The following is a 14,395-nucleotide window of genomic DNA, read 5'->3' on the forward strand; positions in this document are numbered from 1 at the left end:
TTAACTTTTCTATTGTCTCTCAGAATAACATCAAATTGAAGCTGGGCTGTAAGTGGGATGGAGAGGAGGTCTCAAAGGGAAAGGCTAGTCTATTGAAAATTATATTTTTCAGCTGGAATGATACAATCCAGACAAGTTTCAAGCTTTGTGGCTCCAAAAGAAAGCCATGTGCTAGAGAGATGTATTTTGCTTTCAAATGCTTGTAGCTGCAAGTCTGTGTCTCTGAAACCATTCTGCATGTATCAGAGGAAACATATTGGTGATTCTCTGATCCTGGGCAGAGGAGGAGAATTAAACAAACCATGTACCTTGAATATGAGACAGAAAAATGTACTGAGTATCAATGATAAGTGGTTGCTGCAGCATGGAGCAGAGCACCTCACAGACTACAGCCACAGCACATGGCATAAATAATCTGCCAGTCTGCTTGACTTTGATCCCAGACCATTCATGCAAAAACTGGGTACTAGAGCACAACAGAAACCCAGTTTTTAAGGTCAGCTAAGCAAGGGATTACTGTAAGTGACAGTTCTAGCATTAAAGTCTGAGGCAAATTATTCTAACAAGCCACACTAGAATTTAGAGGATGAAGAGTCATGACCCCACTGAAATCAGTGGTAAAACTTTCATCTTCAGTGTGGTAGTTCCATTCAGATTTTTTTTTAAGGCTTAGAACTTTCTCAACTTTGAATTTAGTTGCCTGATTTGGGTCTTTAAAAAAAAGAAAAAAATCAACCTCCCGATCTTCAGACATTACTGGAGTTTAACTGCCCAAACAGCTAACTGCAGAGACAAGGATAGTTTCCAGGGGCTCTGAATTCCTGTTTGTACACTTGTTTATCATTCCTCTTTTTGTGGACCTTTTGTTGTTTTGTCCACTTTTTGTTGTTTTTAAAGACTTGTTTGTTTGAAACCAAGCAGAAAGATCTAGAAGATGTAGAGTCCCTGAAAGGCCCAGGAGTACAAGGCTCTTAAAGGAAACTGAACTGGGTACAGAAAGGAGCTTGAGGGAACAACAAGTGACACGTCCAAACAAGTGCATTCAAGAAACATAACCTAATGCTCCCAGAAACCTTAGGAGTGAAATAGTGAAAAGTGTTATGAAATCTCTGTGGAATTCTAAGGAGCATTACAAAAAGTGAAGCTACTGTCAAAAAATAATGAAGTAAACATTGTATTTATTGACAATTGCTTTCATTTCAGCAGTTGCTAGTACAGAATTGTTTCTCTGACATAAGCAAAGTGTTTACTCTCAAGATACAAAAATATTTTACTTTCTCAAAATTAGAATTCTCCAAATCTCACTTCACAGCTGCAGTAGGCACAGAACTCCAGGCACTGAGACACAGCTGTAAAAGACCTTCTTTCCTGCCTAAAGATGCTATTGTTCTCCAGCAATTTTTTCTTATTTAATGAACAGAAGAGGACTCCAAGGCTGGAGATGTTTTTGTCAAATAATGAAAATTCATGCCAGAAAATTAAATCTTCTTTGAGTAAACAGAATTTAAAAAAATCTGAGGATAAACAGCTAAGAACTCATATAGCCTTAAAGTTTGGCCTGCTATTGCATGTGCAACTGTGAGAAGATTGTGTACACTACAGTACAAGCTTCTTCATAAAGCTCAGAGCTAAATGTCATCATCCAAGCCAGATCAAGTGAGCTTTTTCATTGGTTTCACCTCTAAGTGGCTGCAGAAATAGACTGGTCCTGTAGCAAGTGTTTACTATGGCAGAAAACCATGTCTGTTCTACAAATTGGGTCACCTGCCCATCAGCAAACTTCATTTTAAAGACCACCAGAAGTGGTACAGAAGTTTTGTCTATTGTGTGGGAAGATCAGAATAGAGGGTGAGCAATGAAGCTACTTCTGTATGAGAGAGTATTTGTGGATAAAGCATGGGAGAAGCTGGCACTGCTTGTCATCAACATATGTATTAAACAAGAAAGGTTTATGAAGGTCTTGTGGTGGTGCCAATAAAGAAGATTCTTTCCACCATCACTAAATGGTAGGAGGGCTCCATTCAGTTTAAACATGCTGCATTTAAGGACTGAGCAATGGAACCACTCAAACATACGCCTGCCTTTCCTGCAGCTTGGAGTTAGACAATTGACATCAGCAATATCTCTTCACTGATCTTGGATGCCATTTAAGAGAGATGGGTCACCAGCCAAATTCTGGTGAACTTGTGGACATTCAGGACTAGAATGGAGTTGTATGGTTTGTTCCCCTTCCCAGCAATGCTTCAGGAACTGAAACTGTGGTACCGACATTAGAAGCTTTGCAAGCATCATCACATCTTGGTGTTATCTATATTTTTTGATGCTCAGGCATTCAACAAAAATAGATCAGAAAGAGGGCAGTTATATCAGAGAAATTTATATAGTGTTACGGGGATGAAAGAAGTTCTATTAAATTCCAAACAATGCTACATCCGTCCCCACTCTTTGTTTCTTAATTCATTCCTCTTGATCTTCCCAGTGACTGTCTTTGGCAGCTCTTGGACAAATTCCACCTAAATAAAAAGACAGAAAACAATGTAGCATGTTCTACAGAGATGGTTTTCAAGACTGGCTCTCAGTGTATGTGGAGAACTAAGAGGACTCCCACCAGTAAGAACTGCTTGCCTAAATGATCAAGTCCAAGCCAAATCAAGGCAGCACATTGTGCCACTGGTGAAACAATTTCCTTGGTTGCCTACATAGTCAAACATCTGTGTAGTTGCCTCCCAGCTAACCAAACTGAGTACTGCAACATGAGTATTGTAACAGAAGGATGAATACCTAAATGGTACCAGAGGTCAGAGATGAATGAGAAAAAGAAGAAAAAAGGGATGTTATTGGCACAAAGTCGTTAATAATCCTTAGTTCCTATGAGTTCTACACAATTGAACCAAGGCACTGCTACTACCTCTTTTCCTGTAGTGCTGGGATTACTGAGAAAAACCAAGTGTATCCTCCTGGGCTTTCTTCTTATTTAGTAACTATGAGGACTAGTAGATAAAAACTTATTCATATTCAGTCAGGTACTACCCTAAAGCCATCAGAGAGTGCTTGGTTGAAGATTAAATACAAAATGGAGAATTATGATTGTAAGCCCGATTTAGAACATGCAGATCTAACTAGGATATTGTATAAAGCCTGTAAATTTTTGAGAGGTTTAAACAAACACTTTACTCAAATGCATGAAAAACAATGTAAACTAATGTTATTTAAGAAAGATTTTCTGGAGCCAGTGCTCTAGCTGAATCTTTACCGCTGTCTTTTTCAGGTGAACTGTGAAAACCCAAATAGTAATTCTCCTGAAATTTATGGAAGGGTGCCCTGGTTTAAAAATCTCAGAAGCATTTACCTTTCTAGGGTATTTATACGGAGCGGTAGTTTTCTTGACATGCTCCTGCAAGTCACAGGCTAAGCTCTCCAGGTCACTGGATGAAAAGGTTGGGGACAGGACCACAAACGCTTTCACAACCTGTGAGGTAAGGTCAACAAAAGTGATCTGACACCATCCATTTTTAAGAGCTGATATACAGGTTACCAGTGAGCAGTACTGCTTAGTCATGATGTGCAAAAGGGAGGAACAGAGAAACCAGCACAATATAAGAAATGGCTGTGCTCAGCTTCTGGCCAACATATGTGCAGAAGGGAAAGTTGAAAGCACAGTTTTCCTGCCCTTGTTACAAAGCAAGAGCATTTGCTTTATCCTCTCTGCGGGGGTCAAGAAGATGGAGTAATAAGAGGCATCTCTGCAGAGTTCTCCCTGAAGCTGTGGGACATTTTGTCTCGCTCTGAAGTTCACAGTGAGGACAGTAGGCCCACATCACCCCAGCACAGGACTGTGCTTTCTCCATAGGTGTAGACCAAGCCTAATGCTAGGGCAGCTATAGTTTAACTTTGGCTACACCAAGACAGCCCAAAAAGACAATTTCAGTGTATAGACATGTGCTTAACAACAAGGGGAAAGTAAACATCACTATAATGTTCTCCACAGGATGAAAAGAAACTAAGAAGAGCAAAGGCATCTAAATGGGAAGGGATTTTGCCTGTCACCCCAAGCAGGATTACCCATGATGACATGACTGCCTTAGAGCTCTATGTTATTCAGTAAAGTAGGAACTGCTTTATGTAGTTATATATTTAAACAAATATATTTCTTCCCCCACCACTGTTCAGCATCATTACCTCTCCTCTGAGGGGATCTGGGCTGCTGACAACAGCTGTTTCTGCTACTGCTGGGTGCTCTATCAGGGCACTCTCTACTTCAAATGGCCCAATGCGATATCTAGGTAAGGAAAGAAAAATGCACAATTTGGTTTTATGAGCCAGTATCAAATGTTTTTTAATTGTCATATTGAAGAAAAAACCAAACCAGACCAACAGTCAGCTACAGTAACTTTAGGCAGAATGGGAAAGCTGGCTGTGTTAGAAGATAGGAGCATTTCATGGTGGTCATGTGGTAGAGGACTGCTGGGGCTGTGGATACCTCTCCATCTCTCCCCTCTCCTTGTGGCTCCTAAGCTGGAGCTCCATCCCACGCTGATAGTTGGGGTCTGCAGCACCAGCTGTTGCCACATTATGGCATCACATCATAAAATATCAAATTGTTTCATTTCAACATGTTAAAAATAAAATGTTTCAATGCTCTTTGAGTCTGATAGAGATGTCCTTCAATCTTAGTCAAAAAACAAACTAGATTAAAATCCCTCTTCTGCCAATGGAAGTCTTCACTCTTTGTTGAAAGAGATGAGATGTTGCAAGGGAAACGGATACAGAGATACCACTGACATCATCAAAATGATACCACAGGTCTATGAAATAGTAATAAAAGCAAGTATTCTTAAGCCAAGAGGTCAATACATTCATCACAGGACTATTAAGACAGAAGCTAACCAGGAAGACAAAATGCAAGATTATATAATGTCAGATTTAGAAAGGAAGCATGCAAACTAACCCTGAAGAAATGATGATGTCATCGTCTCTTCCAATAAACTGAAAATATCCATCTTTGTCCATAGTCCCTCTGTCTCCAGTGACATAAAAATCCCCACGTTCACTTTCTGCAGTTTTCTTAGGGTTATCCTCAAAGTGGTTTACAAACAGTAGTTTAGATTTTGAGCATGCATTAGCTATACATTATGCTATAACACACATAACATTAAATGCACTGCAGATTAATTTTTCAGTCAAGGATGTTCAAGAATTGTACTGACATTGCTATAAAATACAATAAAATAGGTTTAAAAAACATGTGGATTCTTTAAAAAAATGTAACTCAATCTTGAGCAAATTCTTCTCTTCCCTTTTCTAAATCCATCAATCCAAACAGACAAATTACTCTGGTAACAAATAATAAACTGGTGAAAAATATTCAACCTTCTGAACCACTACACAGTTGGAGAGATTTTGGAGAGATCGGTGGTGGTGAGGAATCAAATAAAGTCCTTACTACATATTCAGAGAAAAAACCAAGTGGTCTTATAGGTTTGCTTCTGACAGCAATTTCCCCCTGTTGTCCTGGAGGCAGAATATTGGCATTTTTGTCTATGATCTAGAATGAAAAACAAAACATATTTTAGTCCAATGGGAAAAAAAAAAAGCCCCAAACCAACCAAACAAAAAATCCCTAATGAAAGAATCTAAGGAGCAGCCAACAAACCTGAACATCATAGAGGGGAGCTGCCTTCCCCATTGATCCAGGTTTAATCTTCATTCCTTTAAAAACAGAGCAGATTACTCCCTGTAAAAATCAAAACAAAGTTTTACAATAGAAAACTACTACATTCATATTCAATTAATTAAATGTAATTTATAGACTAATTCCAAAGTAAGGAATTAAGATTCATAGGATCCTATATATCAGTGCTGCATAGTACAGATAAGCAAAATCAAGAAACTCCCTGAAAGAATCCTGCTCCATTATCTGCGAAGAATTCATGTCCTCTGACAACCAGTCTTCTTCCTTAGATTCAAACTCTGCCCTCTTGCCTGTCACTGTCACTCGGAATTTGCTTAAGGACATTTATGGAAATATTAGAGCACATCTCCTCCCAACAGTCCACATTTCTGGCAGGTTCTGTGAGGAGAGCCATGAAAGGGTGTTCTTTCAGAGGTTATCAGGGGAGGAGATTACTGAAACATTCACAGAAATGTGAAGGGAAAACAGGCTATGTTCTTTCCAAACAAACCTTAAAACATCATAAAGCAAAAAGGAATTACAAAGATTTAACAGAAGATTGACCCTACAGATGTACCATTTCAGTCTGGCCATACACTTCATGGATGTCCAGCCCAGTCTTGCTTTTCCACTGCTCCATGACTTCTGGGTTGAGTGGCTCCCCTCCACTCACGCAGTGCTTCAGGTTCATGAATTTGTAGCTTCACAGGGAGTTAAAAAACAAGAGAGGCAGTACTTAAATCTATTGGGTAAGACGAGGAGCATGCAACTATAACCAAATAATACCGGAGAGCCGTAATCTGGGAGAGCTAGTTCCATGAAGTGGGGAAATCAGAGGATTCCTGGTCCTTTGGCTCCTGGCACAGCAAGGATATCAGTCTGTGCTCAACACTATACATATGAGTAGTAGTAGTAGTAGTCAGAGTTAAACACACATGAAAAATAAGGTAAAATTTTTGCTGAAGTCAGCTGGGATTTAAGGACATGCCTATAACTAACCACAGAATGATTTGCTGAGCCAGGGCCCTGATTGCTGACCCTCTGCAACAGCCCAAGTGAGAAAGTGCAAGAGGGGAGGAAGGAACAGTGGCAGGCAGTGAGAACTGGAGCAGGGGATGAGGTATAACTGCCACACCAAGGCAATCCCTCACAGTTATGTTGACACTGACTTTCTAGGATGACAGTCCTTCCCGAAGCATGGACAGTTAATGTGGTAATTGAAAATTATGATAAAGAATTTAACAGGTGCTCAGTTTCATACCCTCAGGGATTTGCTCACAAGTTCAGTAATGAAAGTCTCAAATTTCTGAGGGAAAACATCAAGTTTCTCTATGTTTGATCATAAAACTCAGCAAAACTCACAGATTTTGTATAACAGGTTTTTTATGAAGATATTTTAAACTAAATTACCACCCTATTTTGGGTCAAGCAGCTAGATCTGGGAGTTCACTAAAGTTTAGTGAGGGTAAATTAAACATTAGTAAATAAATCTTGACGTACTTGGAGAGATCATTTTGCACCAGCATGCGGAACAATGTTGGAGCACCAACCAGCACATCAATGGGGAATTTGCAGAGTGTCTAGTGAGTTAAACAACAAGATGGACATACAAAGCTCAGACAAAAAACTGCCTTGTGGATGTACAGTAAACAGGGGGCAAATGTAGCTCTTCTTTCTATGTAAAAGCATCATATGCTCTCTGTTGGATAAGAAACCCTCCTGCAGCTGGTGTAATATGCAGAGATTCACAGTACATTTGATTGGAGAAAATCCCATGCTAACATGTCTACATGACACCCAGAGAGCACAGTCTGGAGCATGGCCAGAACAGCCTGTCTCTGTCTACATTATAGGGAGGTTTTCACTTCCATCTTGGCTTCAGTTTCAGTCTGCATTAATACCAGCTGATATTACTTCCACAGTCACTAGAACAAAAGGCAAGCAATTAGTGCTGCTTTTGGATGATTTTAATTCACATGCTCATCAGCTATAAGCAAAATGTAGGAATGAACCACAGGTTTGGCCCCTTCCGTGTACATTAAAAATGCAAACAGGGGCTTTACACAACGGATACAGCATCTCAAACACAACTATGGACACAACCTTCATGAGATCTACGGATGCTATTAAGAATTATTTTTTTGTGACTCTTCTGCAGATTAACACATCTCCATGAGTTTTTCCTTACATTTAGGATGGCTGCTGAATCAACCTGTGGTAGTTTATGCATAAAGATGCATGATCCAAAAACCCAGGGATCAAAAACACATGACAGTGAAGCAAGTATCCATCCTGTGTCTGCTGTGCTCCATATCACATCTGAGGGAGTCAAATCCAACCAATACCTGAGAGCAGAAAAAAATGAACAAAAAGGCAATGAAAAATTGTTGCTTAAAAAATACCCCAACTGAAATCACAAAGAAAACAAAAAAAACCTCAACAAGTCTAAGATTTCTGACAAGATACATGGGCACTGGGCACTCTGAGTAAGTTTATTTTATGAGCTGGCTCTAGGATAAAAGGGAACCTAACTATGTTTGTACAAATATATACATACACACACACATACATACATCATACATATATGATGTCAGTCATATCATAGGATAGCGTAAGGGAAAGAGAGGAGTCTCAATTTCAATAGAGTGGCTTTCCACTAGGTACAAAGATAGGGCTGAAGCAGCAGCATTTGTGGATGCTGTGATGGACAGCAGGTATTTCAGTTCTAAGGCTGCTGAGGGACCAGAGTGACCTGTGCAACCAACATAAACTCTGCCTCTGCTCATCTACATGTCACAAAGCTTTTTTCAGGCCAAAGAGCATGGTATCTCTTGGTTCTTTGCACTAAAGTATTCCAAGATGGTGGCTGTCCTTTGAACCACTCTAAAGAAAGGGTAAGAGATCTTAATTGAAAAATGGAAACACTGGGGATGATCCTACTCCCCTAGAAATCTGCTGGAGATCTAGTCTGATTTCAGAGGGAGAAGGGCTGGGGCTGTACATAGGCATTTCTTATTCAGTAATTTTTCATCAGTTTTACTATGCAGCTTCAATTATCTCATGTTCAGTCAGGCTCAAACCTTTCATACCTTTCACTTAAAAGGGGTCTGAAGCCAAGACTACCCTGGGAATGTTCAGTCATCTTTGGAGACCCTGTGGTTCCACTGGTGAAGAAGATACTCACTGAGTCTTGAATCCTTGTTTTGACACAGGAATGGTCAGCAGATTGGTTTCTTTAAAACAGAGGATGCAATTGTGACTTCAATAGTTACTTTAGACATGCTTCAGAATGTAATTAAGTATTGCATATTGCAGAACTCATACCCCAGATAAGCTTCACAGAAGCTCTTCACCAAATTAGACTAAAATAATGTGGAGTTACACTTCTTCAAAGACAGACTTCCCCTTAAGAGGAACAGATGAAACTTCCCAGAACAAGACCACTGTTAGCAAACAACTCTGATGTGGATCAACAATCAAGCAGTCACAACGAACACCTTAATGTTGGCATTTGATGAGTATTTGTAGTCGATAAATACTTGTAAATGAGCACTTGTGGAGAACGGGTCTGCTTTCTGCATCATGACTGCCGTGTCACTAACTCATACTCACCTGTACAGGTCCGTGAAGTTCAGCCATCCCTCCCTACTGCCTTTGGACACGATTAGCTTGGTTTTCAGAAACTGACACTCAGATGCCACTGAGTCCACGGCAGGAGCCACTGTGTCATTGGTGATGATGCACGTGGCCTTTGATGCCTGGAGTCGATATAATATGTCTTTGGCTGATAATGTGGATATTCCTGGAATTAAGACAATTCCTGGAAGAGCAATAAAGTTAGTTTGGGATGGCATTTTTTACATCTGATTCTTTTCTAAGAACCTAAACTACTAACTGTTCCCAAACTGAGATGAATGTGCCCTGGCAATCCCAAGCCAAACAGTTATAGTAGAGTCATGCAGCTGCTTGTGCCCTCCTGTAAGGAATGAAATGTGGGCCTGTCTGGTGACTTCCACAGATCTTCCCTGACTTCTGTCATCTCCATGCCTACTGCACAGGCCACCTGTCTTACGGCACCTAGTGCAGAATCTTCAGGACTGCCTGTGTAATTGGTAGCTAGGCCACTCACTAGATTATTAAATTATTTTTCCTTTATAAATCATATAAATTCTTGATCCTCTCAACTGATTTGCATTAAGCAGCTTTACCAGTCTCAGATATGCTCACTGACCTGCTCGCATGCAAGCCACATTCACCAGCCCCCATTCTGGGATTCGCGGCAGGATGACAACAATTCTGTCCCCCTTCTGCAGTCCACATACTTTAGTCAGCACATTGGCCGCTTTCCGAGACAGGAACGCCAGCTCCTCAAAGCTCCACTTCACTTCTTCTCCTTTTCCATCTACCCACCAAAAGGCAGGGTTTGATGATCTCTTTCCAGCCTACAAAACACAGGGATTCAAAACCAAAATATTTTCCTCTGAAAGACCATGAAATGATAATGCACAAGTACCTGCAAATTATTGAAGATACTAGTATTTCACAACCAGAATATAAGCTATTATTTTTCCCTTGTCATTAATGGATCAAGATTTGCTATGGATCAAGCTCAGATATTCTCAATAAATTCTCCTTTTCTGAACCTGAAACGTTTACCAGCCCAATTGTCTCCAGACTCATGTCCTAGTCTGGATCCTATTTCAGTTTAAGCCTTATGTGGAGCATAAATGCTCTGACAAAATAACAGATACCGTAAATACTTTACATAACACTCCTGATAATCTGGATAGAGTTGTGGAATACTATTAAACAGAAACAGCACAGGCAGAGGACAAAATAAAACAACAGGATAAAGACAGTATCTCAGGACTCTTTCTAGTCTGAATGTTCAGGAAGAGGGGAGTTAAGTGGTCTCTAACTACAGGGCATCTGGTCAAATGAAGAATCCACTCTGGAGCAAGGCAATTAAACATTTGTGGGAGAATTCTCCTAGCATGCAATGTTATTGTTGTTACCTGTATTTTTATGATGCGAATATCTAATATTATAGTATGCAGAAAGAATAAGCACAGCCATTCTGAGGTTAAATCAAAGTCAAAAGGGACTTACCATTGCTTTTCCTACCTACATAGGAAGCACCAAGGGTCAGAAACACTTTTCAAATAAAGCAAGAAAGAATGAGATTTTGTGTAATTTCCTAATGCAAATTGGTTCTGGCAACTAATTTTTTTGATAAAAGAAAACCCCCCAGCTTGTTTCAAATGATATTTTAAATTAAAGTATCTCATCTACACTACAAAAGACCATATACCTTTTCAATCTCAGACCATTTATCCAGTACATCACTTGCAAAGTTAAAGTACTTTGGTATTTCCTGTTCGCCCCGCCTGACAGACTCGTACTGTGAATACACATCAGAGGCAAGCAGCCTGGGGTGTCCATGGAAAGTCCTGTTAGGAGGCTTCGGAGTCCACAAAGATTTTAGAAACCGTAATTTAAACAACAATTTCATGGCAGAAGATGATGTACGTAGATGCTGCAGACTATCTAAGAAAATCAGCAGAATTGTTGCTATGAATCCTGCAACAGCAACAAAAAAAAGGAAATAATCTTGAGATTATCCACAGACAATTCGGTTATGAATTGATGAGTTATAAATTGAAGTCACTTAGGCTAGTCACAGCCAAACTGATGTTTTTAACAGTTCGATTAAATGTGAAGTTCCCCATCCTGCTTTTTTATATTTTCTACCACCAGCTTTTTAAGGACTTACTGTACTGATCTGGCATCTTGTCTGTAGCTCAGCTGATCCTTGTATATTCTTGATGTGTTCTTTGGGGCTGCTAATTGCCCACAACTCTCCTTAGTCAAACACAGCATCAGATATTATTGTCTGCATTATAGGAAGGTTAATGGTTTTTACACCAAAGCATTCAGTAGCTTATTCTCTATTCCTTTTCCTTCATGTAGAGCTGAAGGATGTTTTCAGATTACTTCCATCAAAATTCTCACTGCTTTAGCTTTAAGTTGCTGACTGATTTATCCATTCACCACATATATCCCAAGAACCTTCACTTCAGTAATCCCTTATGTAAGTCCCCCATTTTGATTTAGACACTTCTACATTTGCTGGCTGTAAATGCCCTCTTCCATCTGTACTCAACATAATGATCCTAAAAGCTCTCAAGTCCAATTACTTTCTTCCTTTCCATTGCTACTTTTTTCCTCTCATTTTAAAAATTATTATTATTATTTATTATTATTTTTTTCAGCAGTCTAGATTGCTTCGAAATGTGCTCAACTCTAAAAATTTTAATGGTATTTAGAGGCTTCTCGTAAGTGCACATGAAGATTATCAAACATGATAAAAAAAACCTGGCTCATGTCTGGAAGAGCCAGCAGTCAGAGCAGGAGTCAGTGGAATCCTGGAAGCTTATGATGATTCTAAAACCTGGGTCCATCTATTGATTTTCCCTTTTCAACCACAAGTTACTAAACTCAATACAAGGTTAGGTGAGTGACTGTTGAAATACAGGTTAATTTTCTTTTCTGTTCTTACAAAGGATGAAGACACCCACAAACTAGGAACAAAACAATAGGTAAACTCTTGATTAAATTCTTTTCCATGTGGAATTTCTGTGGCCTGAGTGAAGCTGCAAAGTTTTGCCCTTTGTCCCAGGTTTTTAAGTTCGTTTTGTATAATTTACCTCTTGTCCTGATGTCGAAAGAACAGGGTTAAAAGGTACAAAGATTCCAAATTGAGCAACTATGTAGGCTTGTGGGAGAGTATCCAACCCTGGTCACATCGAAACCTTACAAAGTACCTAATCTCAAACAAAGACAGCACTCCCAAGATCTCAGTAGTGAGCTTCTTTGCCCCTGGATTCACTGGTGCAGGATATTCGCACTTGGAAAGATGAGCCACTGAAAGAAAAGTAGCCCTACATCGTTTTGCTGACCACCTCTACAGCAGTAAAACTGGAAGGAATTGGCTCTTGGATTCACTACACACGAGTCAAGCAAGCCCCTCTGTCAGAACTTAAAGATGAGTAGAAGGCCACATCGACAGGGCTGCTAAAGACTACACTGTTGTGCAAATGGGCCATAAAATGAAGGGTTATACATCTTCTGTTCTTTTTCAGGTGTTTCTGTTCTTTTTCAGTGTGCTGATTGGCTCTTTGCACACTAGATGAAGAACTCAGATTTGGGACAACAGTCCCGTGTCTTCAACCATAACTACTTATCCTTGCATCTCTGACACATGGATCTGTTTTGGTTGAATTTTATTCCCCAAGAAAAAGCAACTTATTTAACAGTGGAATTAGTTCCTTATTCCTTAGCAGGAGCTTTTACAGTAATATTTAATCTTTCTATCAAGCGAATGAACTCAAATACCTAGAACTTGCACACTTAATCTTTTCAGTGATACCTGACAGCATAAAAATCTGGATGCAGATCTTCCCTCCAGAACAGATACTCTATCAAAACCAACAGTAATTCACGGTATTCTCCATGCTACATGGAGGCAGAGAAATACTGAGCAGCTGTAAATAATCCTATAGGATATCATTTGCTCCTGAGAAAGAATCATAGGACATGAATATAAAATTAAGTGTTATTATGTCCCTAAATGCCACCCACTTCAGAATCAGGATTATAGAGCAGAAATGTCTTTAGATGGTACTTACATTTTAAATCAAAACTCTATTAACAGGACCTGGTGGAAAAAAATAACTTAAAAAGGTTTTACTGGTGAAAAATGGTCTTTTAAATATTTCCTGAATACATCCATAGAAAATAGAGATTAATAAAGGGGTTTTATGTCATATTCTGGGATACATATTCGTTTACATTGTTTTTTCTTACTTAAGGAAACAACTGCCAGCAAAAATATCAGGATTTTTGTTAAATGTAACCTTTGAGGTTGTGACCTCCACTGTTAATGCTAAAAACCAATGGATCCACTTTCAATCCTTTAAGAGAAAACCCTAATCATTTTGATTATTCTTTTTAATAACATAGTAGGATATTTCTCATTTCTTAGTCTGCTCTAATTCTATGATATAGCTACAATCCACAGAGTTCAAAGCATTGCAATGACAAAATCTACACAATATCCTGTAAACAAAAGAGGAGAGAAAGAACATTCAGGAACAGTATTCAGGATTGGAAATGGTATTCAAGACTGGCAAGATGAAAAACATTTTAAATCCAGGATTCCCTAGTGGTCTACAAAAATGTCTGCAAAGTTTTGCTGTGAGAACCTTCAACAGTTTTTAGCACTTTTTCACCTGCAATCACAGAGGTGAAAACGAAGTAAGAAAACTGAGGAAAAGACCCAGTAATGGCAAAGTCCTCTGAACCGCTGCAAGAATCAGAAATTGCTTTTCCTGATTTAGCACCTTCTGCTTCTTCTCAATGATCAGCAACGCTAGGAATTCAGACAAACAACGTTTTCCTGACCTGTTTGTTGTGGACAGTATAGATTGAGAGCTGGCTGGGGTAGATCCTCTTCATTCAGTTCATTCAGCTTTCAGGACCTGTGTTTCCCAAACGATGCACTGTAAAGATTAGCCTTTATCTGGGGACTTGAAACCTGGATGGTCTGTCAAAAAGGATTTGGAGCGAAACCCTTTCTACTTTATTGTTTGCTCCTTTTGAAGTAATGAGAACAGAACATAGCACAAAACAGACCAGGCAGCACAATTATTTCTGTGGAGTAAC

At 39.4% G+C, this 14,395-nt stretch overlaps 1 protein-coding gene across 2 annotated transcripts; it reads right to left on the reverse strand.

The window, feature by feature from the left end:
* Window positions 1-1,161: 1,161 nt before the first annotated feature.
* On the reverse strand, window positions 1,162-14,287 carry LOC141930326 (acyl-coenzyme A synthetase ACSM4, mitochondrial-like). Of its 2 annotated transcripts, XM_074841014.1 has the most exons (15): window positions 14,135-14,271; window positions 13,360-13,388; window positions 10,983-11,251; window positions 9,903-10,113; window positions 9,284-9,491; window positions 8,761-8,904; window positions 7,860-8,016; window positions 7,172-7,251; window positions 6,249-6,372; window positions 5,654-5,734; window positions 5,444-5,545; window positions 4,949-5,076; window positions 4,180-4,279; window positions 3,350-3,469; window positions 1,162-2,513 (listed from the first exon to the last, which is right to left on the reverse strand). In XM_074841014.1, exons 3-15 carry the CDS (start codon window positions 11,181-11,183, stop codon window positions 2,427-2,429), a joined length of 1,743 nt encoding a protein of 580 aa, XP_074697115.1. In that variant the 5' UTR covers window positions 11,184-11,251; window positions 13,360-13,388; window positions 14,135-14,271; the 3' UTR covers window positions 1,162-2,426. The 2 variants fall into 2 exon arrangements, with proteins under 2 accessions (XP_074697115.1, XP_074697114.1); XM_074841013.1 differs by lacking the exon at window positions 13,360-13,388 and having other exon boundaries at window positions 14,135-14,287.
* Between the last annotated feature and the right edge of the window lie 108 nt (window positions 14,288-14,395).

Source organism: Strix aluco, chromosome 15 (assembly GCF_031877795.1).
Source record: "Strix aluco isolate bStrAlu1 chromosome 15, bStrAlu1.hap1, whole genome shotgun sequence".
NCBI lineage: Eukaryota > Metazoa > Chordata > Aves > Strigiformes > Strigidae > Strix > Strix aluco.

What these genes read in the sequence shown, in the direction of transcription:
- LOC141930326 (XM_074841013.1), bottom strand. Translation starts at nt 11,183, where the DNA reads ATGAAATTGTTGTTTAAATTACGGTTTCTAAAATCTTTGTGGACTCCG. An exon ending in AATGGTCTGAGATTGAAAAG is followed by an intron (nt 10,114 to 10,982) that starts GTATATGGTCTT and finishes TGTGTTTTGTAG; the next exon opens with GCTGGAAAGAGATCATCAAA. An exon ending in CGTATAAATACCCTAGAAAG is followed by an intron (nt 2,514 to 3,349) that starts GTAAATGCTTCT and finishes CTTTTTATTTAG; the next exon opens with GTGGAATTTGTCCAAGAGCT.